General features: G+C 55.6%; 1 protein-coding gene across 1 annotated transcript in view; it reads left to right on the forward strand.

Moving 5' to 3' along the window:
* BCAS3 (BCAS3 microtubule associated cell migration factor) overlaps window positions 1-19,059 on the forward strand; it is a 586,605-nt gene extending 567,546 nt beyond the window's left edge. Inside the window, exons 27-28 of the mRNA XM_077745617.1 lie at window positions 6,250-6,315; window positions 18,262-19,059. Coding sequence (XP_077601743.1) covers window positions 6,250-6,315; window positions 18,262-18,410 — 215 coding nt within the window. The 3' untranslated portion in view covers window positions 18,411-19,059. The remainder of the gene's footprint in view (window positions 1-6,249; window positions 6,316-18,261) is intronic.
* The last annotated feature ends 6,713 nt before the right edge of the window (window positions 19,060-25,772 follow it).

Below are 25,772 nucleotides of genomic sequence, written 5' to 3' on the forward strand. Positions count from 1 at the left end.
ACTTACTGACATTTCCACACATCCAAATGCTGAACTCCTCTCCCCCAACCCTGCCCTTCTCCGGGGCCACCCCATCTCACTGCGTCCGAAGCCCTTCGTGACCAGCCACTGCCCTCTCCCCAGACCCCTCTTCTGCTGCTCCGTGCGAGCTCCAGCCAAGCTGGACTCCCTGGAGGGTCCCCAAGCACACATGCTCTCTCTGCCCGCCAGGCCCCTGCACATACTTCTCCTCCTGCCCGGAATGCCATCTCCCACAGCCCCTCCTCTCTCTATCACCCCCCTCAAAATAACCTGACTAATTCCTGCTTAGCAGACATTCCTTTCAATATTGCCTTTTCTAGAAAAATAGAATTTTTAAAATAAGCAAAACATGTACGTACTCCAATTGTTTTGAGTCTAGGTAGATATAACCTAATACCAAAAAATCTTAATAAACACCTGGATACATATTAAGTACATTTTCTCTTTAGACTTTAACTCTTTCCATCTTCAGCTAAACCTTGTCTTTCTTCTTTGCTCTCTCCCACATCCGGCAGCAAAAGCCCCAGGCCTCATTCACAAGTCCTGATGAGCTTGACACATCTCTGTTTGCAGGCAGCCTCCTTTTGCTGCTGTTGACCCTCAAGAGCTGACTAAGTCAGCTCTCAAGGTCAAGAGGGACTGTCTCTTCCCCCTGACTGTGGCTTCCTGCAGTCCTGGGAACACTGTTTCCCTCTCCTATACGATCACAGCACTAAAGGTAGGAAGGAGGCTTCATCTCTTTCTGTCTACTGTGTCTTCAATGAATTCTGTTCTAGTCCAGAAGCAGTTACTCTAGAGAATCACACTGTGGGCTCAGTCTTTGCCTCTTACCTTCTGCACATACATTTGCTTCCTTACCAAACATACAAAACTTTCACAAAACAATATTATAAGCAATGCATTCTAGTACTTTCTATTTTCTTTTTGTTTTTTAAGAATGTAGTCATGACCCGCTAAACTGACTTCACAGTACATCAATGAACTTCTATCCATAGCTTGGAAACCAAAGCACTAACATATTCTACCAAATCCTCTGGGTTTTCCTATATGTATATTAATTACTCAGCAGAAAAGGCTCTAGGATTATTTTCAACTAAGGCTCTTCCAGGATTTGTTAGAAATTACTTTTATTTAAAGGGCTGTGCCTTTTTTTCCTTCATAACATGAAAAGCACATTTTGAACATTGTACCCAGGTCTTAAATGGTCAAAGAAAAGTTTCAGTAAGTTAATTAACAAATACCTGATGATCACCTATGTTTTACAAAAGAAGAATTAACAGCACTGCATGTGTGTGTATGTGTGTGTGTGTGCGCGCGCGCGTGCACGCACACGTGCACCCTCATGCTAATACCATCTTTCATTTCAGGATTGTAGAAATTAATGTTAGCTGTTGTTAATAGAGTTGACCAGATATGTACCCCAAAACAAATAACCCAGATCATTGGCCCCTCTATCCTGTCTCTAAAATTAGCTTTTCCAATGGGCCTTGGAACTCCTGCTCGCCCCACTGCTGACAGCTGGGAACATTTTCATGCTAAGGCTACATTTCCAGTAGGGGCCCTGTTAGCCCTGTCCCATTTCAAGATGCCACTTGATCAGGTGACCACAATTGCAGGCATGGGCCAGTGAATTAATTCTGTTATCTTTTGTTATCTTTGAGACATGCCTACACTCACCCAGGTAACACCCAGTCGCTTAGGTCCTTCCCTTTGCTTTACCTAATTGGGCCCTGGAATTTTCCTCCCCCTACAGTACGTTTACAAAATGTTTCTTGTGTCTCTCTCAACGACCTCCTCAATGGGCCCACACCTTCTTCCATGGCTGCAGTGGGGAGGCAGGCTCTCTGTAGACACCTGCTGGTTGCTCCACACTAGGCTGGGCACTCTGGGGACGAAGTAAGGCATGGTTCCTACCCTCAAAGAGGTGAAAGTTCCAGAGGAGGCAACGGTGAACTGTGGGTGTGTTCCTCTCTGGCTCCTTTCCCCCCCATTTGCCCACTGGGGCCCACCACGCAGAGCCAGACCAAGCAGAAGCCTGGACTGGTCCCCTGCACACAGGCTGTGGTTTTTCCAGGACGTGAAGAGCAGGATGTGCAGTTGCCATCATTGTTGAGGGTGGGGAGAAAAGAGTAAGAGACATGGGACCTGTCCCCCAGGTCCCAGAGACATGGGAGCTCCCAGACACAGAGCCCAGCGCCATCAGCAGGCCACAAGCACTCTTGCTGAGGGAGGCAGGAAGCAGCCACTGGGACTGGGGGTGATGGGTAGCGACGGCAGTGGCAGCATTGCTGGTATTGCTCTCTGTGCCTCAGTTCGGAGGCAGATTGCCTGTTCCTAGCTATTTTCCACTGGTAGGAAAGGCCCAGTCTGAGAGTCCAGCTACTGCCATTGGGAAGAATTTCTTTTTTCTTTTCAGTGGCATTTGGAAGCCCTCGTCAAGGAATGGGGGAAGCCTGTCACCTTGGGCAGGTTCCTTTCCCATTCTTCTTTAATCCCATGGGTGAGGGAAACCGGTAACTGTGGTAAACATCTGCCCACTACGTGTGCTGGGTCCTGGCCACCGTACTGCTGTACTGAGCACTTTGTGTATGGCATCTCATGTACTCTTCTCAGCAATAACTGCCACGCTTCCCAAGTGGCTGCTGTGTCCCAGCCTCTATGCTAGCTGCATAGGTCATCACACCACCACGTGGATGTTCGTCTCTCCAACTCACAATGGAGGAAAGATGAAAGATTTGAAGTCAAAGCATAACTAAAAGATACATACAGGCTCAAAATGAGATATCAAGGAAGTGCTGGAAGCCCAGCCTCTATAAAACAGTGGAATTGACTGAGCTGAGTTTTCTTCACTCTGGTGTCAGAATAGTTCTTTCATTACGGGCCTTTCCCATGGACGATAGCAATAGCATCCTCAGGGCCAAACGTAGTTTTAGTGTCCTTGGTGTTCACTTACAGGGGTGACCAAACCTCCTTACAGAGGTGTCCTGGGCAGAGGACACTGCTCCGGGGGTGGAGGGAGGACCTGTGACCCTCTGGCTGGGATTTCACACACAAGTAGTGGTTCCGAACCCACCCCCACCCTCAACTGCAAATGTTTATTTCTACCCCAGGTAAAGATAATGGGGGCCCTTTAGTTGGCCCTCAGCCAACTGAGCGCTCACAAAGCTGTCCTCCATCGGTAAGCAATATTGGGCAAGGGCCTACAGTGCTGGTTATTTTAGTCATTGTTAGAGAAGTGGAAATAAGGTTGCGCACGTGTATCCAGATGATAAAAGTTGTTCATGAGAAAGATTTGTGAAATTGGAATCTACACAAAACAGAAGTAACTTTGTATAAACTTGACTCAGGAGATGTAGAGAAACAGGTCTGTCTAAAATAGTTTTCCATTGTATGCCATGCATTCACCTCGTCCACAAAGTAAGCAAAGCTGAGGTTTAGAAACATCGGCTGCAACCTCCCAAGAAGTGAATTGAGGCCCAGGAACATTAAATAATGAGACTGTGCTCACACCACCCAAGAATTAAAAAAACAGGAGAGAGAGAGAGAGCAAGAGAGAAGAGGAGGGAAAAGAAAAAAAAAAAAAGAGATACCTAGGAGAAATTTAAGATCCCATCAGTCTCACTTGGTCAGAAGGTATTTCAGTGACCCCCGACCTTTTACTCAGAATAAGAAGGGATCCCCAGAAGAGGAAGGGGGCTCTCACCTTCAGGGCCTGCTCTGTCTTCCTGTCTCTCTGTTCACAGAGTGCCCAGGGCCCACATTCCAGCCTCGGCTCCTTGCTGTGAGATTTCAAGTCTCTTACAGGACTTCCTCACCTTCCTTTCCAACCTGATCTCCCCCTTGCTTGTCCACAGGAACCCCTTACTCATATTTCTTCACCACCACCGCCGCCATCATGCAAACATGCTCACCTGTCAAAACCACCCCATCGTCTGCCGCACATGCACTGCTCACTGGCTCTGTTAGAGTACCCTCCACCCTCCCTCTCTGTCCAGTCACTTTTTTAGACCAAGCTCCGATCTCACCCCCTCTGTGAAGCCCTCCCTGACTATGCAGCCAAATGCCCTTTCTCCTCTGAACTTCTGAACCATCTACTCACTAGACACTTGGCCCTGGACAAGTGTATGTTGCCTTTCCCTTTAAATAGCAGTGTCTGATTCCCTTCCGTGTGCCACTGGGGGAAGGCTCAGCTCTGGTGGTCCCTTCAGCCCCTCCCTCAGCCATACTGCCCATACTGCTTGTCTTAACCTAATTCTGGTTTCTTGGACTGAGTCTGATTCATATTTGTTACCTGTAACCACCAGCCTCCTCATTGCCCAGCATTTAGTGCTGGGACAGGGGCCAAGCTGAGCCCCAGTGAATGTTTGTTGAATGACTGGATGGGTTTTTGTGGCTCCTAAGAGGTGAATGAAAGCCAGCCAGAGCAGTGGGAAAAATCACTGTGTTTAAGACACACTTGTTAGTTTCTGGCTAGTCGTCAAATCTGATTCTAGGTGGACGGCTATTCTCTCTCTCTCTCTCTCCACCCCATTTCCATGCTTTCCTTTCTCCCTCTCTCCTCCTTCTCTCTGTCTCCCTTTCCTTCTCCCCCTCCCGAGGCTGCTAGAAGTCCCAGGCAGAGGCAGGGCTATGATGGGAGCTTAGGGCTGAGAAGCTCCCCTGCACATTTGTCAGTTTCCCAAAGTCTACTTTGAATTCTTTAACCCAAGCACACTGATCCCTATCGAGAAGGAGGAAGTGCCAGTGTGACTTCTTTGGTGAACCTTCAGAGTCCCCTTTCGAGGTATTGCCCCCAGCATGGGGGTGGGAGTCCCTGCGGAAAATGTACAGGCTCCGACAAGAGGGTGGGTAAGGTCGGCTGGACCCCCAGACAAGGGCCCTCCTCCGGAGACATTAACATAGGTAAATGGTTAACAGAAGGGAGTATTTCTCTCTGTTCTTCCTCCTCTGCCAGAGAATTCACCTTTAACCATTGACCTTTCTGTAAGGTGTGAGATCTGAACAAAGTTGAACACAGTCATGGATGGCTAAGTACCCATCTTTCCCTGTGCGCCTGCCTCTGCCTCCTCAGAAGATGGTCTGAGGTATACGGACCACCCCCCAGCTTTGATGGCTGATAATAGAGGAGAGACACACATACACACAGAAAGTGAAAGTTGGAAATGACCCTCTGACCCTTTCGGAATCCAGAACCTAACTATATCAAGAAGGCCAAGCCATGCCAATCTGATTGAACTAAACAGAATGAGGTATTTCCGAGCACCTGTACCAGAATCAGCTGTCTAGACTTTGACATTTGGTGATTTCTCCCTGCTCACTTCTCTTTGAACCCCACCCCTACCTGCAGGCCTACTGCATAAGCATAATTTTTTTAATTTGCTGGCAGAATTCTCCAGTACCAGCCTTCACAGACCTTCCCCAATTCCCCCAACATATTATTTAGTGTGGCTTGATAGCTTGCAATTCCACCCCTCTATGTGCTTAATTAAGTTTGGGGAGAATCGACATCCAGTTTTTTTCATTTGTGTGGGGTGTCTTTTTCCATTGTGTCCTCCCTGGCTCATTCTACAGCATCTCTAGGCTCCGGTTGGCCGGGACCAACATACCAACTCCGCTTTGATATGTATGTTGATGCTGGCCTCAGAGGTGGGCTGGGAGAGGGCGGGCTAAGCCTACCAGGGTCCTGCTCCCATCTGGGCCTGGCTGGGTCTTTGGAAGGCTTGGTGAGTCTTTGATTTCAGACTTTGTTCTTCCCTGAGCCACGGAGAGCTGAATATGAGCATACAGTTCATGCCTTTGAGCGTGTTCTCTGTGATCCTTTTCTAATCAGTCCAGCCACACTGCCAAGCACCTTTGAACTTCAGGTCTGGTTTCTACCTCCATGGAACCAGAGAGCAGGAAGAAATCCCTGCGGGGCCACCCACGCTGCTGGGTTTACCTCCACACCTTTTCCTGCTCCCAGCGCTGTGCAGCAGGCAGGAATATGGGCGCTCAGTAGGCAGCACTGGGCAGGAGGAATGGAAGGAAGGATGGTAGTGGTTTAGGCTAGTGAGAGATACAGGCAAAAGCCTGGATGTGCCCAGGCTGAACAGCCCATGAACACCCCCTGCGAGCTCTCACTGGTCCAACCAGAATCTGACACCTGCTCTCTTTGGTTTCAGCTGTTGCTGCCGTCTCAAAGGTCCATTTTGTGATCTTCTTTAAAGAAATATTCTATTTTCAATACAGACACAGCCCTTGACGTAGCAGTAAAAAACACCACCCCCGAGAGACACGTGGCTGTGAAGTATGTTGGTATGTAACCTCCCGTCTTTGCCTACGTGCAAGGCTTTGTCCCACTCTCTGTTTGTCCCTCAAGAAGTTGCCCCCTTACCCCCTGGTGCTCAGGCTTCAGGAGGCATTGAAACGAGGGCAGGAGGTCAGCACAGACAGGAGGTACCTTGTGGCAACAGACTGGTTTGGGATGGGAAGTAGTTGCTGTTCACCCAACAAGAGTTTCTTTGAGAACCTCATTCCCTGCCCCCCACTTTTAAGATGGAAGTCAAATTTTCGGATTCTGCTGTGCAGAGCAGAGAGGTCACTAGGCTCTAATGCATTTACCATTGACTGCCCCTCTTGTAGTGCGTCTATTAGTGAGTAATTTGATTTGTACCTATTCATTTGCAGTCCCTGCAGGAGCCTGGAGCTGGCCCCTAGTATAATTGGTGCTGTCTCTATTTTTACATCATTAGATTAGCCCCGACTCCTGGCCACTTGTTGTCTGCGCTTGTCTGTCCATTTATACAACCTAATGTAACACAAAATTCATTACTGATCACATTACTTTCAACTCTGAAGCCAGCCTTGTGATAAACATTTGGTTAACCCCTTCCTGCCCACAGGAGGGCTGACAGAACAAATGCACTTCCACTCGACAGGCAAATCAATATCTTAATACACCAAAGTGGAATTGCATTTCTAGATTTGTTATTCCTCCTGGAGGAGCAAATGGAAAGGCTCATCTGAGCTAGCTGAATTGAATAATGAATAGAGCCCCGGCACCAGCAGCCAGTCTGTGAACAGAGCACAAAGGCAGACCCGGCATCCACCCCGCTTTCTCATCAGGACGGGCGGCACCACAGCAATTAGCTGAGACTCGTGTTCCTCCCACAGCCGTGCCGTATGGGTGCTGGAGCGTGGGCTGGGACCCCAACGGGGACAGTGGGGACTTGGCCCCACTGTCATTCTCTTTGCTAGGCTTGGCGTAGGGCAGCTGGCTTAAGTTTCCTTAAAACCTTCTGCACTGATACGAAGGCCCCACACTCATGGCCCTGGCACTAATACCAGCAAGAAATTAATTAAATTCATTACTAAACAAAAGTTTACCTTTGGAAAAAGATACACAAAATTATTCCTATTTAGAGCCAGGTCAGCAGTGTTGGGAGTGTGTGTGTGTGTGTGTGTGTGTGTGTGTGCAGGCACCTCAGTCCCCAGGATGAGCATTCTCTGGCATGGAAATGTCACATGCACCTGACAGGGTCCTAGTTCTCTGATAGGGATGTTGGTGAACCTCAGGAGGACTCTAGTACAGGACCCTCTAACACGGGGTCTTAAAGGGCCCTCCACGTAGCTCTGTTTAACCCCTCCCCCCACACCCTGGTTATCCTCTTCCCAGCCCCCGCTTGTCTCTAGGTAGCACCCACACCCGCTATAAGTCATTAACTTGCAGGACAGCTTGTTTCAAAAGGGAAAATATCCCAACTTATTAAGAAACTCTTGTAAAGCCTATACCACAAAGATTAGAAAAATAGGCACGGAGGAAGTAGAATGGAACCCATTACCATGAAAGTCATAACTCCCTAAGTTTAAAACTAAAAAAGCCATAAACAGAAGATACCGGCTGGGGAAGGGGAGCTAGAAAAGGCAGCCCATGGAGGGGATAGTCTGCTTGAATTCAGGGAAGTCCTGAACAGGCAGCTGAGGAGAGGCATCGAGGCCTTCCTGTTGGGCAGGCCGCCCTCCTTCTCCAAGGACTGCAACTTGGGCCCCGCTGCCCATTAGCCTGTTCAGAGCCTCAACAGGCCAGAAACAACCAGCATTCCTGTGAGACGTGGAGGTCCCAGGGATTCTTTGAGAGGGCTCAGCGCCCTCGCTCTTGGCTTCCATTGCTCCAGCATTCTCCGCGCCTCCCTCCTTTGTGTGTGGAGGAGGGCCGGGGGCAGGGTGCCGCCTTGCCACAGTCCGCAAGGTGAGAGGGAAGAGGTACAGGGGAGATTGCCTCACCTGCCTGACTGTGGGAAGCTCCATTTCCCACAGAAGGACTACAGGGCCCCGCCAGAGCCTCTCGAGGGCTTCCCACTGTGAGGAACTACAAAGAGGGGATCCTTGCCTCTAGTCAGCAAGAGGACACGGGTGTGGGGTGTGTCCAGTGCAGCCTGGGTAGACGGCTGCCTCCTCCTGGCGGCTCACCTCCTCACCCCACCCAGCCCACAGCGCACGCACTGACTTTCTCAGTTGTCAGCCTGCTGCTTTGGCCTCAGCTGTTAATCCTCTCAGGTGGGTGAGTGGGCCAGTGGGGGAGAGGGGCTTCGTGTAGCCCACACCGGCCCAGCCCCTTCGGCTCTAGAAATCAGATCAGAGCACAGGCCTCTGGTTTGCAGAATGGGACAGACCAGTGGCAGGGAGGAGAATGAGTCGGCCGGCTGGTGGAATGAGAGACTGATTTCTTAACCTTGATGGAAAGGGGGGAAAGCCACATCTTACCAAACTCTTCCGCTGCATCATAGAGAATTTAATTATGTTTGGACATTTGAATGAGAACCAGATGTGGCTCTGGCCCGTCAGGCCAGCAGGGCTCAAGGAGCTGAGTCTCTCCTGCAGTCTCCAGACCCCTGTGCTGTCTCTTAGCCCCAGAGAGCTGCCCGGGAACACCCCGCCTGGGAGCTGGTAGGGTCTCCTGAGCTGCAAGCTGGACTGTAGGTGATAGGCAGACCAAGGCTAGGTGCCAAGCACCCATTCCACCGGAGAGCTTCCAAGCGCTCTGTCCTCCTCATAGCCATGCCGAGTGGGCACGTTATCCCTCATCAGCACCCTCACCCACCCCACACGCAGACACACACACACAAAGAACTCGTGTCCCGGCACCTGGCCGGGCATTCTCTACCACCAAAGACACATCTCCCCACCACCCAGCCCTGAGTCTACCTTAGGTGACGTCTGCCAAGGCTCGACCCCCAAAGTTGTGCCGTAAGCGCAGAGCTAGAAAGCCCCTTCCAGACCCTCCTGCATGGGAGCCCTTCTCTAGGGGTCTCAGCCTGCGGGAACACCAGAGATGGCAACACTGAGTTTCCAGCCAAAACACTACCGCAGTAATAGTGATCTCTTACACGTGTTCCATGTGTGTTCTGCTTCTGAGAGCCCCATCACATTCCTTTCTCTTTAGAGCCTCACACACCCCGTGAGGTTGCCAGAGCGGCCCCTCCCCGTGCCCCTGACAGAGGCTGAAGCAGACAAGGAGTGAAGTGACTCGCCCAGGTCATTCAGCACGTGGGCGGCAGGTCTGACGCAAGAGCAAGCCCTCCACCTCCTACTCTTCCTTCCTGCTGTCCATAGAGGGGCCCAGTGCAGGGCTGTTCCCAAAGTGTGGCTGCAGCCAGATTTACCAGATACCTCAAAACCAGGGAAATTGAGCCAGGGCCACTCAGCCTTTGCTGTCCCCTTGTAGAATAGGTTGTAACGGGGCAGGATTTAAACTTGTAGTAACATAGTGGTGCTGAGAGGGTCACTGAACACGGGGTACTAGTCCAGGTGGTCTGGGTCTTGCTGTCTTGTGCTTTGAAGCCAAGACTTGAGAAGGGTTAGGTGATGTGGGTTTCCTGAGGGTGGAGTGTGGCAGCATTTCTGGTTCAAGTCTTTCCCTACCTGGGATTGGTTACCTCATCATGGCTATTATATGGGGGTACCTGGGGAAAGGCTGTAGCCCCCAACCAGACCAGCACACCCTCTGGCTAATACCCCACCTACTGGGGTATTAGCTCATCAGCTATTCAAAAGCTGAAAAGGAATCTGGAGCCAGGCCATGAGCTGCTCTTTTGGAACTCAGATACTCTGTTCTCCACTCTCCCAACACACACACACATGCACGCACGCACGCATGCACACACAGCTCCAAAGGAGAGAGGGGGCACAGGATGTGGCAAGAGACTGGTCTTTTGAACATGGACCCTCCCTCCCAAGTCCTCCTCATTCCTTAGGCATCCCTCTCCCTCTCTTCCTACTTTTATTCTCCCTTCCCCAACATTCCAGCATGCTCTGCTGCTGCCACCCCCTTCTCCCTACCGGGCTCACCAGGAATTTGGGGCTCTAGCTACCTCTGTGCCTCCACCTCATGCTATTAATGCCACACCGGCCTGCTGTCATGAGTAGCCTTCCTCTTTGGCTACTGGAGGAAAGGGGTGATGAGCAAGAAAGGTGATGTGCCTTTTCCCCAGTTTTCCTGGACAGAGGCTGTCTGCTTGCCTAGTCTCCTCAACCATCATCCTTTCCACAACTGGCCACAACTTTCATCTTCCAGGAGCCAGTGGATGCCTGGGAGGATCTGAGGTTTTCCCTAGACCTCAGATCTCCTCGCTGAACCCTAAGGTTATTAGGCACATGCATGGCCCCAGTGGCCAAGGGAAATCATTTGTAATCTCCTGAGCCAAGAGCACCAGATATTTACTCTCGTTGTTTGAAAGTGAGGGGTTGGGGGGCAGGAACTGAGGGCTGGGGGGCAGGGCAGTCCGTGTGGTCCTGGCCTCATTCTGTGACTTTCTGGGCCTCAGTACCTGCCGGGGTCAGGAACGAGAACTGGGCAAGAGGGAGAGAAAGCACATTTGTGGGAGCCCTGTGGGTTGAAAAGGACTCCAGCCAGGAAGGAAGGCACGTGCCTTCCCACAGGCTGTGTGCGGTCGGTCAGGTCACCGGGAGTATGTAACATCAGTGGGCCAGGGCTCTGCACTCGGCATAGGTGTGAACCGGGCCAGAATTAGCCCTGTTTCTCCTCTACTCCCAGATTCCATCAGCCCAAACCAGGATTCCTATTATGTGGATGTGGAGGGGCCATTTCGTCCTCAGCCCCTCAGCTTTAAGAAGCTGCCTTACTTCCTTCTGCAGGCATGCCTGGGAAGGGCGGGGTGACCTTCTGTGTGTGCCCCCCCCCCCCCCCCCCCCCCCTTNCCCCCCCCCCGCCCCATCTTCCGAAGACGTCTGTGCTGGTCTGCTGGCATCTCTGCCAGCCCTTCTGCCTGCCGGGTTGCTGGAGGGGGAGGAGCCTGACGCGGCAGGGCGGGGCTGGCAGAGGGCTGGGAAGAGGGAAACACTCGCTTTTCTCTGAGTGTGGAGAAAAGCAAGGCCGCCCACAGGCCACCTCCCTTACCTGCTGCCCTTGTGTCCTCCTAAAAACTGCCAGTGCTGAGGCTGGCTCCAGCCCAGAGTGTGGTCTCTGTCAGGGCTGTCGGGGTTTCTGGAAACATTTTCAGCCAACTCCCTCTCTGTCTCTGCCTCCCTCCGCCACGCTCTGGAGGAGAGAACCATAGTTTCCAGACCCAGGACTGTTGTAAGACAAGCAGCCCAAAGCTGTCTTACACCACCTCCTGGTTGGCATCTGGGGCATCTCTCTGGATGCCAGCATCAGGGGCTGCCAGTCCTGCTCAGCCCCCCCTACCTGCTTACCTCTTCTCTCTCCAAGTCCCAGTTTGCTTGGTTGGTCCCAGCCTATTGGTAGACCCCTGGCTGACCAAGCTGATTGCTTGAGGCCAACCCCATTTGGATCCATCTGCTGAACCTGGCAGCAGTCCAGTGGTCCCCTGGTCTCCTCTCCATATATCCCCTCCAGAGAAGCTCTGGAAATCTCTAACCTCCCAGTCAGAGCACCACCCCCTCCTGCCTACCCCAACGTCACTTCCCCGCCAGGAAGGGGATTGGAACTATTTCTGTCTGCGGGCCTCCTCTGAGCCAGGCAGCGGGCAGGACAAGGCAGTTTGGCTGGCTGTTCTGGGGCCACCCACTCCCCTGAGGTACCACTGAGCCCAACCCAAGCCAGGGGCTTAACCACAGGCCCTTCTGATAGGGAAGAACTGGAAGGTGGATGCAGGAGGGAAAAATCAATGCATGTCAACAGGGTTGGAAATTTATTTTCCAGCTTGGAAAAGGGTATTTACAAAGAGGCAAGGAGGGAAATGAAAAGCGGTAAACACGTATCTGCCATCTTCCTCGACGGGCCATTTCTTGATTAAAAAGAAAGATTCCTTCCCAAGCTTCAGTGGAGGGTGAGCCGTAGGGGCCTGTTTGGCAGAGGCACTTGCTGGAGAGGGAAGACGAGAGGGGACCCAGAGGATCCTGTGGATAATCACAATCACTAATACAATTCCAACAGTAATAGTAACTCACATTTGCTGGTTGGAAGCTTTCAGCACTTTGTGATGCACTCTACATGCATTGCATTATTTAATTAAATTCTTAACAACCGCACTATGAAACAAACGTTGTTATTCTCATGCACAGGGAAACGGAGGCAGAGGAGATGTTGAGTAACTTGCCCAAAGTCTCCCAGGTGGCAGCAGCCCAGAGCTTGTGCTCTTAACCGTTTCCCTAAACTGCCTCCCCGCTCTGGCCAGACACTGCCCCTCCCCTCTTCTCAGGCCCCTGAGGCCGGTCTGGTGGGGGTGGGGTGAGGGTGGCGGAGCCTTGTGCCCTCCCACTGCCAGAAGTGAACGGGCTGGAGGCGCAGGGTAAGACCCTGCCCTGAGGTCTAATCCTACTCCCACCAGCCTCTTGGGTGGTTAGTTTAGGACTGGGCTGTGTGGCTGCAGCCAGGGCCCAATAAAAGTGCTCTGCTAATCCCTTTAATGAGCAGCATCGTGAGGCTCTAAGTGTACAGAGCAGGGCTGGCTGCTGAGCACAGCAGAGGGGCCACCAGTAGATGCTGCTGCCTTTGTGGTAGAGGAAGTACCAGGGCTGCCTGCAGGCTGAACCAGGGGACCCTGGCACCCTCTGCCCAAACACACACACAGTACTGCCCTCATTGACCCTGCTGGATCCCAGAGACGGGCCTCCCTCTGAGTCCTGAGCCTTGAGCTCTCCACAATACCTCCCACCTACCAAAGCTTCAGCGGCTTCCCTCAGGGTCTCTCACGGGCCAAGTGACCCCCTGCCATCCGGCCTAGAAGAGGCCCGGAGACAATAAAGCCCAAGTGTCTTCTCAACCTGAAGTTGGGAGACTTCACTCTCAGCCTTCTACTGGGGTCCCCTGCCCACCTGGGCTTCCCCAGTCTCCCCCCAAGGCTCACCTAGGACCTGTGTCCTCAGTGTTTCACCCCCTGCCAGAGAATGGGGGAACCAAGACCACGACACTTAGTGGGGATCTTTGCAAAGGGGCCGCAGTATCCAGCTGAGGTTATGAGGGAGTGAAATGCCACAGAGACTCCCTCATTCTGCACGGCCCAGCCCGGGTGGGTGGACATTTGCAGCCAGCCAGGCTCCTGCCTCCTCATACAGACCAATGGTGACTCCTCCCTAGGCCTCCTTTGCATACATGCCCAGGTAGCATAGTAGCTTCCCTCTAACAAGGGCAGCCACCTCTCCGCCCCCTCTGACACCTTTGCATCTTGCCAGATGCCAGGTGGAATGGGAGCACATGAGGCTTGAGCATTCTCTTTCCTTCACTTATTTCCTGAGAGCCCGGGTGCCTCCCTTGTAGTTGCTGCTCATTTCATTGTGCCCCTATCCCCCATGGCTCGCCCGTCCCGGCCATGGCATTGAGGGCCGTCTGTGGATAGCAGGCCCATTCTCCAACGAGAGCCCGTGGGGAATGGGTGGGCGCAGCCAGCGGTGGGCATTGGGACCCAGTCAGTGATGCCTGGAGTTGCCAACATCTCCATCCTGGGGCCACACCAGGCTCCAGTTCTCTCTCAGGGAGACTGCCTACCTAGAGCCAGTGGCTTCCTACTCTTCCTTGGTTTTGCTGCCTGTAAGATGGGAAGACAAGCACCCAACTCCCAGGCGCCCAGAGTCGCTGGAGGATGGGAGGGCATAATACATTATCTTCTCTCTGAGTCCAGCAACTGGTCTGGACTACTGTGCTTTGAGGCCTGGGGAGCAACCCTCTCTTAGAGCTGGCATCTCCCACTGGCCAGAATCTGCATTCTTCTAAGTTGAGAGGCTGCTGGGAGTGATTTCTTAGCCATCCCCCACCTCGCACAGACCCCCCAGCTCCCCTCTGTGGCCCTGGCAGGTGGCTGGTGGACTCTACCCCCAAGCCCACCTCAACAGCGACAGAACTGCCCAGAACTGGGGGCTCAGGAATGGGGGAGGATGGCAGCAGCCCAGAGGCCGGGCCCCTGAGTCCAAAGGTCTGGAGGTGTCCCCCAGAACTCTGCAGCCTGCCTTTGCCTCCTCTCCTTCCAGCAACTGCCCACATGGGGTGTCTCCTGGCGCCCTTCTCTCCCCTTCCCACAGCTGCTCTCATGCTCCGTGTGCAGCTGCTCTCTCCCCGTGCCGAAGGGGGTCTCCTCTCTATCACACCAGCTCCATCTCTGGGATCCCGAAGACCGGCTGGTCCTCACCNACCCTCCTTGACTGCAGGATTTTGCTGCAAGCCTGCCCTCCCCCTGGCGTGACACCCCACACCTCCTTACTCCTCCTCCACCTGCTTGCAGAGATCAGTGTACTTCTCAATCGTTGTCCATATCTTTTCCAAAAAGATTCCTCAATGCTTTTCTTTTCAAAAGGGAAAAAAAAAGGAAAAAAAAAACAATGCCAACAGCCCAGCGTCCGTGAGCAACCCAACAGTAACAAAGCAGGTGTTCGGGATGGAGGAAGGTAAGGCCACACATTTCCATTTGCCGCTTGGTCCTAGGGCTGGGCGGCCGGGGTAACTCGAAGGTGGGGGAACCTGTGTGCAGCCCTCCCCCACTTGCTCTTCTGCACACACTCATTGCCCTGTGTCAGTGAGAAGAGAAAAGGGGGTTGACGAAAGGCATATGGAAAAGTGCCCAGGCCCAGCCCGGCCCTGGTTCTTCACTGACCGTCCATCCTGGAGAGGAAGCTCCCAACTCCCCTTCCCACTTCATTCATTCAAGAACTGTTTTCTGAGCACCGACTCTTTCCAGGCCCTGTGGTTGGCACAAGGGGCCGGGAGATAAGGCACAGACCCAGCCCCTGAGGGGCTCTCCACCTGGATGGGGGGACACGCAGTGTGAACAGATGGTGCACAGAGTGTTAGAGGCCTGGGGCAGGAGGAAGGACAGAGCACAGGGCGGCCTGGCCAGCTCTGCAGGGCAGTGGGACAGCCTCGCAGAGGAGGGGACACGTGTGCTAACCTTTGGGAAGACGAGTAGGTGTTCTGGGGGCCTGGGGAGCCTGGGAAGGGCTTTTCAGTCAAAGGAAATTGCAATAGCACAGACCCAGGGGCCTGAGGCAACTTGGAGAGATCCAAAAACTGCACAAGTTCATTACTTTGGTTCTTCAAATCCAATAAGCGGTGACATTGGTGAGGTGGGGTCTCGGGGGCAGGTCGTGAAAGGCCATTTCTGTAGTGCTGAGTTTAGGCCTTATCCTGGGGACTTTGGGGAGCGATAAAGGTTTTTAAGCAGAGGAAAAGCGAGACAGATGAGGTTTGTGCTGTAGACAAGCCACTCCGGCTTTGGTATGTGGGTTGGACACGGGGTGCTGGAGGTCAGGAGGCCAGTAGGGAGTTCTTGAAATTATCTAGGTGGGAAGCGTGGGCCTAACCAGGCAGCGGCAGTGCGAGTGGAGAGGAGGGAAGAGGCTGGAGGAGATTTGACTGGGCAGAGCTTGACCACCTGGGATCTGGGGGCAGGGGAGAAGCCTGCCCCCTCCCATCTTACCCCAGGCCTATTGGCGATGAGAAAAATGGGAGCCGGGCAGATCAGGCTACACCTGGCCCCGTAAGAGCAGCAAACTCGTAAGTCCCTTTGGCAACGGTCCTTGCATTGTCACATGATGGGAGGAGGTGTGAGTGGTGCCCCTGGGGCTGCCAAGGGGGTTGCCCTGGGCCAGTGCCAAGAGGCAGTGGGGGTGCTGTGCTTGGTCCTGGGCTCCAGTCTCCTCAGCTTCCTTGGCAGCGTGGATGTGTCGGAACTTTGCATGGAGAACTCTGGGCCCGTCCCCAGCTCTGGACAGGGGCCAGCCTTTCCCATACTAGTGGCCATTCCTGCTCCTTCATCTGGGGCTTTCTTGCTTTGGCTTGATGTCCAGATCCTAAGGAAGCCCCTGCTTTCCTTGCTACTGCCAGTGCTCCTCTCTCCTGCCCTCCTGGCCCTGCTCTCAGCGCCCCCTAGTGCCAGGATGGCTGCGCAAGAGGGCAAGGGTCTCTGAAATCCAGTGGGGCTTCAGAGATCCCACCCACACTCCTTGGCTTGCTTGTGGGCAAAGGAACGAAGGAAGCTTTCTTGCAGTCTGTCTGACACTTCCATGTAGGAATTCCAGGGTCTATTCTTTGCTTTCCCATCCTGTCCCTCTCTTGGCACATGGTCTGTACTCCCAAGTTAGGGTGAGAACAGAGAACGAGCAGGGAAGACACAGCTCACGCAGTAGTCACCTGCCTTGTTTTCTGTCCATATGTACATAACTCTTGATGCATCCCAGGGCCTCTGGACCAACAGGGAAGCCGGTGTCTCTTGGAGACTGGGACCGTCATCGGGCCCACAGCCCCCTCTTCCACTGCCCCCCTATCTGCTGAGAGGTTCGAGTATCCGATGCACCCTTCCAGCCTGGGCCTGGGCCCCAGAAATGGCTGGTGCAGCCTGAGGGCCCCTCGCACCCAGGCTCAGGGACCTGCTCTGAAGGAGGGAAGCACACACTCTCCCACCCCCATTTTGTGGCTGCTACTACTGGGCAGCCTCTGTGCTTTGGGGGTGACCTGTAAGGAGTAGGAGTCAGTGGTTAGTGCCTGGATGGCTGCTCATGGCCAGCCCAAGAGTAAGGGCCATGACTCATTCCCTAACCGAAGCTAGCTGTGCTGCATGTGTCTGGTGGCAGGGGCCTGGGAGCAGGTGCAGTCTGGAGATGAAGGTCTCAAGCCAGACCAGACAAGTATAATGTTCAGGCACACCTTGCTGTTTCAAGTGACAGCTTTGAGGTCCTGAGCTCCCAGGGTGGACAGTTAAGACCCTCTCTGTCCCAGACAAGCGTACCTTGGAAGAGGAGAACTTGCAGGTCACCACATCTTGGCTTGGGGTAGACTCCCAGAGTCTTCCCAGGGATGTGTGTGCCTGCATCTCAGAGCCCACTATGAGGGGCTGAAAGGGGTTAGGAACTAGCCACTTGCAAAAAGCCAAGATGTAATTTCTTCTTCCTTGCATTCAGCACACAAAGAAGTCTATTCCCAACCCACCTGCTCCAGTCCCTAGCTTAAGTCAAGAGATGGGGGTGGGGGCCATTAAGGTGCCCACCACTCAAGATGGCAGCATGGCTGTGCTGGGGCCAGGGAAAGGGCAGTCGAGGGGGTTGGAGCCTCCCTGCCTGCTTCCCAGGGCAACCCTGAGCAAGTACATTCTGAGGGGCCTCCAGGACACTTCAGGGATAAGAGGAAGGGAGGAAGGAGACCCTGCAGGCAAACAGGGACCTTCCCTCCATTGGAATAGGCCCCTCTCAAAACAGGCATTCCCTCCTGCAGGGAAATAGGACACTTTCCAGGAGGTGCCAAAGAGGAGCCGAGGCCTGGCCAGCAGGCAGATTGTATGGGGCAGAATATGTGAGCAAGTGAATTGCCGGGCCAGGATGGAAGCTCCAGGGGACAGGCAGGGCCAGGGATGAGAGGTAGGGACAGAGCAGGCAGGGAAGCTGCAGTCCTTGCCGTGGTCTGTCTTCTCTCCTGCCTAACCCATAGATCCGGGACTGGAGCCACTTGCGGAATTGGGGAGCATGCTGGCTGAGCAGGAGTGTGTGTGCAGGTGTGGGCACACATCCCATGTATAGCAGTGTGGTCCAGACAAATCAGCAGGGTGGCCATACTTCTGGCCTAACGGGGTTCCCGCAATGAGGGAAAGACTGTGGCCTAAAACTGGAGTCTGCCAGCCAAGGGAGCTTCTCCCTCCTTCGGCTGAGCTCCCTGTGACCTGCGCTGCTGCCTGGTGCATCTGGGGAGCAGGTGGAGACCCCCCTGTGGAAGGTGCCTCCAGGCAGACAGCCCGGCCCAGGGTGTGCCTCACCCCCCAGACCCCACTCTAACCAGGCCTGGTCCTCTCCTCTGTCTTGCAGAACTACAGCGAGAGGGAAGCATCGAGACTCTGAGTAACAGCTCAGGCTCCACCAGCGGCAGCATCCCAAGAAACTTTGATGGCTACCGATCTCCACTGCCCACCAATGAGAGTCAGCCGCTCAGCCTCTTCCCTACCAGCTTCCCGTAGTACCAGCAACCTGCTTCTGACTGGCCGGCCCACTCACCTGCTGGAGGGAGGGGGAGAAGCCCCCCTCCTGGTCCTACCTTTCAGTCTCTGCTCCTCTCACCAACCACCTTCCCCAAGCTTAGTGACAACAGCCACCCACCCTCCCTGGATGGAGAAGAGATCCTTCTCCAAAGCACCTTGGCGCACTCTGACCTCTGTCCCCCATCAGTCGGGCTGTGGCTGAAAGAGACTCTGCAGAAGTTCTGTCCCCTCCTCTGCACATGATGTCCTGCATTGGATCCGCTTTTGTATTTTCTAACCATACCCACAGGGGGCTTGGGAGGAGAGAGAGTGGATGGCCCGCCTGGGCATTTTGACCCTGCGTGGACAGCCCTAGCCCACTCCTGGCTATGATATGCCCAGTTTCCCTTGGCCAGCCTCCCTTTGGAGCATAGGGCAAACTGAGGCCCAGAGCATTAGGGAAGGAGGAAGGAAGGAGAAGACCCCCCCCCTTCCTCTTTTCTTTCCCCTTTGGCTCAAGGGAAGGGTTTGTCTTTCTTGTCTGTAAGCCCTTTTACCCTGGTCCTGTATTGTTGAGTGAAGGAAACCGTGGTTACTAAGGCCCTGTCAAAAAGTGCACGTCTTGTCCAATAAATCACGCTGCAATTGGTGTCCATCCCTGAGTTGCTGGGGTCAGGGTCCTCTCCAAGCACAGAGCAGAGTCCTGTGGGCCTGACCATGTGGCCCCGCTCCCAGCACCCCCTGCCTCGACGATACGAACAACTGATTGGAGAGTCAGCGCGCGGGGGNGAATATTTGCTCTGCAGTTTGGGTAGGGCCTGATTTAAATTCATTCTCCAAATGTCTTGCCTGTTACCAGAGCAGGTGAGTTCTGGAGGCGCCCCAGGCCTGGAGCCTCCCTGGCTGTGGCAGTCGGGGCTAGTCAGGTCCTCGACAGGGGCCTGGGAGGGCTGCCGGGGGAAGGAGAGCCTCTCGAAGACCCTAGCCTTATCTCTGAGGCAGGCACGTTGGGATTGCTTCTCTTTTCGAACCCAGACGGTGGAAAGACAGTCAAGTGTAGGTAGGTCTCCTGAAACCTGGCCGGAACCTTGGATGACGGGTTTACTGATTGTGTTCCCCTACCTCTTCCCAACTCCGGACCTAAAGTGAATGGCAGAAAGGAGACAGGAACAGAAGGAGCAAAAGGGGTGTTGGGCAGTAAGGACACTAATGCCAGCCCTTGTTCCACCTCTTCCCTGAGAATCCGGACAGCAGGGGAGCTTTGAAGGAAACCCACTGAGCCAGGTGTGGTTTGGGGTAAAGTTTAATGTAATAGCTGCAGAAGAGTTGAATTCACAAACAAGCCGGGATTCCCATGCAACCATCCAGCCGGACCTGGAGCAGCATCCGGAGCCTCTGCCCCTTTCACATGCACCCCATCCAGTCCTCACATCTGAGAAGAGAGGTCGTCTTCCGTTCCCTCCACCGGGTCAGCTGGGCATAGGGGGAGAGGTGGGACCTGAATCAAACTAGGCTCTGTAAGCTGAGTAGATGGCCTTCCATAGGGCGGCTTAAGCGGTCCCTCCTGTGTTGGGACCTGCAAGGTGAGGAATCACATGCCCTAGATGGCATGCTGGGAACATATGGAGGTCTGGGCACAGCCGCTGGGGACAGCAGCTTTTCCCCATTTCGGCTGAATCAGAGACACCGATGTGCCTGGCACATCCCTAACCCCCAGCCAGAGCAGTGTTTTGGTCAAAAAGGGAGAGGGAGAGGTTACACCAGGCTGCCGGTGCATACTGCCCATTGCTTGGCTCCCTGGGGATGGGTCCAGACCTCTAGGAAAGGTGAGCCCCTCTGAATCCACATGGGTTCGTGGATGGGGCAAAGATGGGGAGCTCTCTCCAACCATGCAGGGAACCGGCTGGCAGCTTAGAGTCAGGAGTCCTCCCTGGCTCAGCCCTTTCCCTCCAGGGGGTGCAAAACATCTGTGGCCTCCTCTAGTCAGGGAAAGTGGTGGGTGTAGGGCTGGACTTGCCGGCTGAGCTTGCAGGACAATCTGGTTATTCATCTGCTCACAGCCAGGGCAACTCTTTGAGTATGTGGGGGAAGGGGGAGGATAAGAGAGGCCAGATAAGCTGGCCCCATGGCGGCTGCCACAGAGCTCAGGTTATCAGAGAGGCCTTGGGCCTGGCCCCTGGCTAATTGGGGAGGTTATGGACCCTGCCACAGCCTGTAATCAGCTGGAAGTGAGATCTGGGCCCCCCGGTGGGGGACCTCACTGCCCACTGGCCCTGGAGCAGCCAGCCTCCTAGCCTCTAGAGATAACACCAAGGGCAATCTCCGCCTCACCCCCCAGAAGCCCAGCAGACCTCCATGATGGCATTACCTAGGAGGCCATTAGGACATGCATCTAATTGTGGCCTGACCGAGTGACCTTGAGGAAGCCATGTGATCTCCCTGATTCTCACAGTGCTACCTGCTCAACGGGCAAATTACCATGGACTTTCTCTCAATTTGATGCAGGACAAAATATCTTCATGGTCTATGTGGAGGCTGATGGGAGTTGGGGGTGGCAGCTCCAGGAAGGAGGGCACTGTCTGGGATTGATTTGAGAGAAGGCCCAGTGGTCCCAAGGCAAATTCAGGCACACAAGCACTCTGCCAAACAGTAGTTATCAGCTCTGGAAGCAAGCAGAGGCCAGAGCGGGCAGCTGCCAGTCTGGGATTGGAAAGGGTTTCTCAGGTGCTCATTTTTCTGATTTTCACAGATCAGAGAATTTCTAAACTAGAAAGTACTTAAGAGAGCACTGTTTGGTCCTTATTTTGCAGATGAGAGAAGGCCCTGGCCTTGCCCATGATTACAAAGTCACACAGCTATTCTGACCCCTGTCTGCTCCTTGCTGCCTCCCATGCCCTGGCTGGCTCCCTACAGGGCCTGATTCTGCACTGGCCTGCACCCCCGCACAGTCCAAGACTCTGATCCCACCCACCCCCAACCCCTACCCCTAAGAGCTTCCAGACCCAGCCCCTAACTGACTTTGAAGCTGCTCCCTGTCCCTGTGTAACTTGGAAAGGTGGCCCCTTCCTTCAGACCTAGAGCTGGAAACTCTAGGGGCAACGGGAGAAAGCATCCTGTGTATCTTGTATTCAAAGCAAGAGCGCAGCCTGAGAGTGCCCCCCCCCCCACCATGTCTCAGTATTGTCTTGCTGTAGAAGTAGGGGTAGCTGTAGCTATCACGACAGCAATGACATCACCAGCTTCTAAGGAGCAGATGGAGCCTTGCTCTCTTTTAAGGTCCCAAGGACCCATTCCTGCTCGGCCACTGGTCGCCGGATGGCTCTGGGTAAATTACTTCACCTCTGGGCTTCAGGGTCCTCATTTGTAAAATGGGGGGAGAGGTGCAGCCCTGCCAAGAGGAGGAGCCGGGCTGAGGCAAGGACAAAGGAAGTTGCAGCTCAAAAAAGGCAAAAGGTTGGTTTGAGGCCCAGAGGCCGCCCCGACAGGCCAGGTAGCTCTACCTCGGGGGAGGGAGGGCGGGCGGTGCCGGAGCCCTGACTGCGGTGCGCAGCCCCGGACGCTTCGCCGGCCCCGCTCCCTGCGAAAGCGTTTCTTGAAAGCGAGTCCAGATCTTGGTGAGCGCTCGCAGACCAGCCCCGCCCTTCTCTAGCAGGTGGGCTGGTCCTAGGGGTCCTTCCTGCGACTTGCCCCGCTCTCAAGCGCCACCGGAACGTGGCCTGTTCGCACTGCTGTGATCCCAAGCACCCGCACCCACCATTTCACAGTTGTGCACACTCAGGTTCACAGAGGTACACCTCACTTTTGCCGACACGCCGCTCCCACGCGGACAGCGGCGACCAAGACCCCAGAGCAGCTCATAGTCTGGAGCTCCCAGGGTTAAAGGACGCCCAAAACTCTGGGGAAGTCGTCCAAAGTTCAGAGGGGACGCGCCCTCGGTTGCCGGCCCACTGACCTCGCCCTCGGGTGTAGAGCGACACCCTTCAAAGACAGGTCTGTCCTGGACCAGAGCAGCCAGGCGGGACCTCGCCTTCGCATCAGCCTGGAAGACGGGGGACTGGGCCACACGGGCCGTGGCTGCGCAGGCACTTCCCGGAATCTAACCGGAAAAAAGTGGCCCCGCCGTCTTTCCTGGCGCAAGACCGGGGCCGCAGCGCGGGCTTAGAAAAGGTCGCGCCTCCGGCTCTCCCCACGCCCCCCAAACCATCCCAGCCACTTGGCCCGACCCTGCGCGGGGTAATTGGGTCGGGAGGGAGGCGGCGGGCGGGCGGCGACTCCAGAGAGACTGTGCGCCTGTCAGCCGCAATTTGTCTAAGTGGACGGGACAGGCCGGGCCGCTGCGGGCCAGGGTCATCGAGGCCGCGGCCCCCACCCCAGCCAGACCCGGGACCGCGGGGGAGCCGGGCCCGGCCGCTAAACGGGGCTGGCTGGCGCCAAGACTCCGGGAGGCGCGGGTCGGTCCGGGAAGCGGGAATGGGAAGCAAGTCTGAGTCTCCCCGCGCCCCCCCACCACACACACACACCACACACACATACACGCACTACACGCCAAGAGGGGGATCAGACGCCCAGTGGCACCTCCACTGCTGGTCACACGCGAAGGCCACACACATCACCTGAGCTTAGCCCTGGCACAGTCATATCCTCGGCACTCTTCTCACAACAGCCCTCAGCTACGTCGCACGACGCACGTCCCCACTCGACCACTAAGCCATCCACTCGGGTGCACGCTAATCCACGCCCAGTCACACAGACCAAAGACACCAACGAGGCCCAACCCGGGGCAGGTCCCATCAGTGGCCCTTAACCACGCGAAATGTTACGGGGCCGAGGACAGACGGGCAGCCCAGCGAGGCTCAAAACCAAGGCACCACGCCGCCCAGGCCACCCCCGCCCGATTCCCTGGTTGCGGGACGCGCGGGGCGTACTGAGGGCGCGCAGCCACCCGCCGGAGGCCGGGAGGCCCGCGCCCGCCCGACGCCCGGGCCCAGTACTGCCTGGGAGAGGGAGGGGCGGCTGAGCGCGCGTCCCCCGCCCGTCTGCGGGGCCCGGCCGATGCGAAGTGACAGGGGCCGGAGCTTTGTTGTGGAGCCTCGGCCGCCTGGCGCCAGCCGCCCCCGCCCGTGCCCTCCCCTCTCCAGCCCCAGGCGGCTTGCGAGGCGCCCCCCGGGGCCTCTTAAAGAGACACGAACTCTCAGCCCCGGGGACCCCCCTCCCCCAAGAGGCGCCTGTTCCCGGGAAGGGGAAGTGGGGTAGACCCAGGTGGGGGAGGGGCTAAGCAGGAGCTGGGAGCCTCTAGGCGCCGCTCCGAGGCCTTCTGGGCCTCCCCTGCGTGGGTTTTCGAGGAGCCAAGGCTATCCCTCGCTGGAGGGTATGGCTGTGGGTGGGGGCGATAGATTCAGAATCTTGAGGGAGGCTGTAGCAGGACCTCGGGGTGGTTGCGGGACAGTAAGGCCGGGCAGACGACAGGGGCCTGGACGGAAGGAGCCTGTGGCCGCCGGAGGGCAGGTCCGTGACCCAGGGGCTGTGGCCAGGTGGGATCGTGGTCCCCAAATGCAGCCGCTGCACCGTCGCCGGGTTTCTTCTGCAAACAACCCAGGCCAGCGTGTTTCAAACGCTCCGGGCCTTGGACCCCTGGACCAGCTATAGACCTTTCCCAGGAAAATGTCCAAATTGCACACAGTTATGTGTACACACATTGTCACGAGTACAAAAGTATGTGTACACGCACGACTTTGCAAATGCATTCACATATTCTCGGGCCCGCACCCGGACTCCCGGCTAAGGAACGCTGCCCTTTTATCTGGTCACCTTACTAACTGCACAAACCTGCCCACACACGTCCTTCCCTGAGGGGCCATAACCCGCCTAAATGGAGCCGGCAGGACTTTGCCTGCGCAAAGCTGCAACGGATCCTGCCACATCTTCGTAGACTGCGCAACGCGGGGTCGAAGATTCGTTCCGGACAGAGAGGAGGCACTAAGAGAGGAGCGACCCGCCAGGAGCGGGGTCTTGAAGAAAAACCCTATGGGGGCGGCGCTCATTTGCGAGCTGGGTAAGGGAGTTTAGGGGCTCTGGGACTGGCTTGGAAAAGTAGAAAAAAAGGTCGCAAAGGCCAAACCACTCCGGCCGATCCCGAACCCTCACTCCTAAGACAGCAGGCTTTACATGCCAGGTCCAAGCGTGCAGAGACAAGGCGCCCTGCGACTGCGTGTGCGCAGGGGACGGCCAGTGTTGCCTGGATCACTGTCGGATGTGGGCTGTACACACCTACCACGCGGGTATAGGGCCCGCACCCGCCGAACTCACCCGCACTTGTATTGGTTGTGCGGGCAGGAGTGTCCCCCATGTGCAGTACCGGGTCCTTCTTATCCTTCGGAACGAGACCACCAGGAATCAGTCTGAGTGTCAGCGCCCCAGCCGATTCAAGGCAGGTGTGTGCCGGCTTCGCTCTCTGGGCGCACTCCTTAAGTTGCCGCTCGCGCCGCGCACAGTGGGCACCACCAGACAGAGCGCACCACACACACACACACACACACACACACACACACACACCATGTGGGGGAGGGAAAACATAGGGGCTGCGTAAGAACGTAGACTGCCGATAGTCGGGGCTGGGGATGGATTCAACCACAGGTGAGTGCAAACCTTCCGACCCCCATGCTCGTTGCCCCGCACTACTGAACTTGGGAGAAGAGCGCTTCGGAGAGCCGGAAACAAACTCTAGGAATGTGGCGGAGAGCGGAGAAAGGATGCCGCTGTTTAGGATGAGGGAGACTTGTGTCTCCGGTACCGGATACGGCGAAAATTCGTTGCGCGGGTCAAGAATCTTGGGACCGGGATCAGCCCGCGCCAAGCCGCCCTGTGCTCGGCCAAAGATGCGCTCACCTTCCTAGCCCCGAGGATCCGGCTCTCCCGGCCGTCGGAGGGCCCAGGGCTGGATCCGGGAGGCAGGATACCGGGCTGAGTTCAGGGCTTGCCCGGAACTCCAAGTTCCTCCTTAGTCTTCCTGTGAGGGGGAGGCGCGGACTGGGGGGTCCCCGCGTTTCCCGAGTACAAGGCCACATCCCACTCCCGCCCATGCCAGCCCCACCGAGGGGCTCTAACCACCGCTCCACTCACCGGCTCCCGCCACCTGGGTTCCTCTCCAGGACCTCGGCCGCCCTCGCCTCCCGACTCGCCCGCCCACCGGCCTCTCTTTCCAGCCCCCTCCGGAGTGCAGGGGCCCCGGGCGGCGCCTCCGCCGAGAGCGGGGTCGGAGGCCAAGCTGGGGCGCGGGCCAGAGCGGCTGAGCCGCCGGACGAGGGAGAAGGAGGGCGCCCCCTCTCCTCTCGGGGCCGTGTCAATGCTTTGCACTTGGAGCCG

The sequence above is a fragment of the Crocuta crocuta genome, unplaced genomic scaffold, assembly GCF_008692635.1.
Source record: "Crocuta crocuta isolate KB4526 unplaced genomic scaffold, BGI_CrCroc_1.0 scaffold333, whole genome shotgun sequence".
NCBI classification, from domain to species: Eukaryota; Metazoa; Chordata; class Mammalia; order Carnivora; family Hyaenidae; genus Crocuta; species Crocuta crocuta.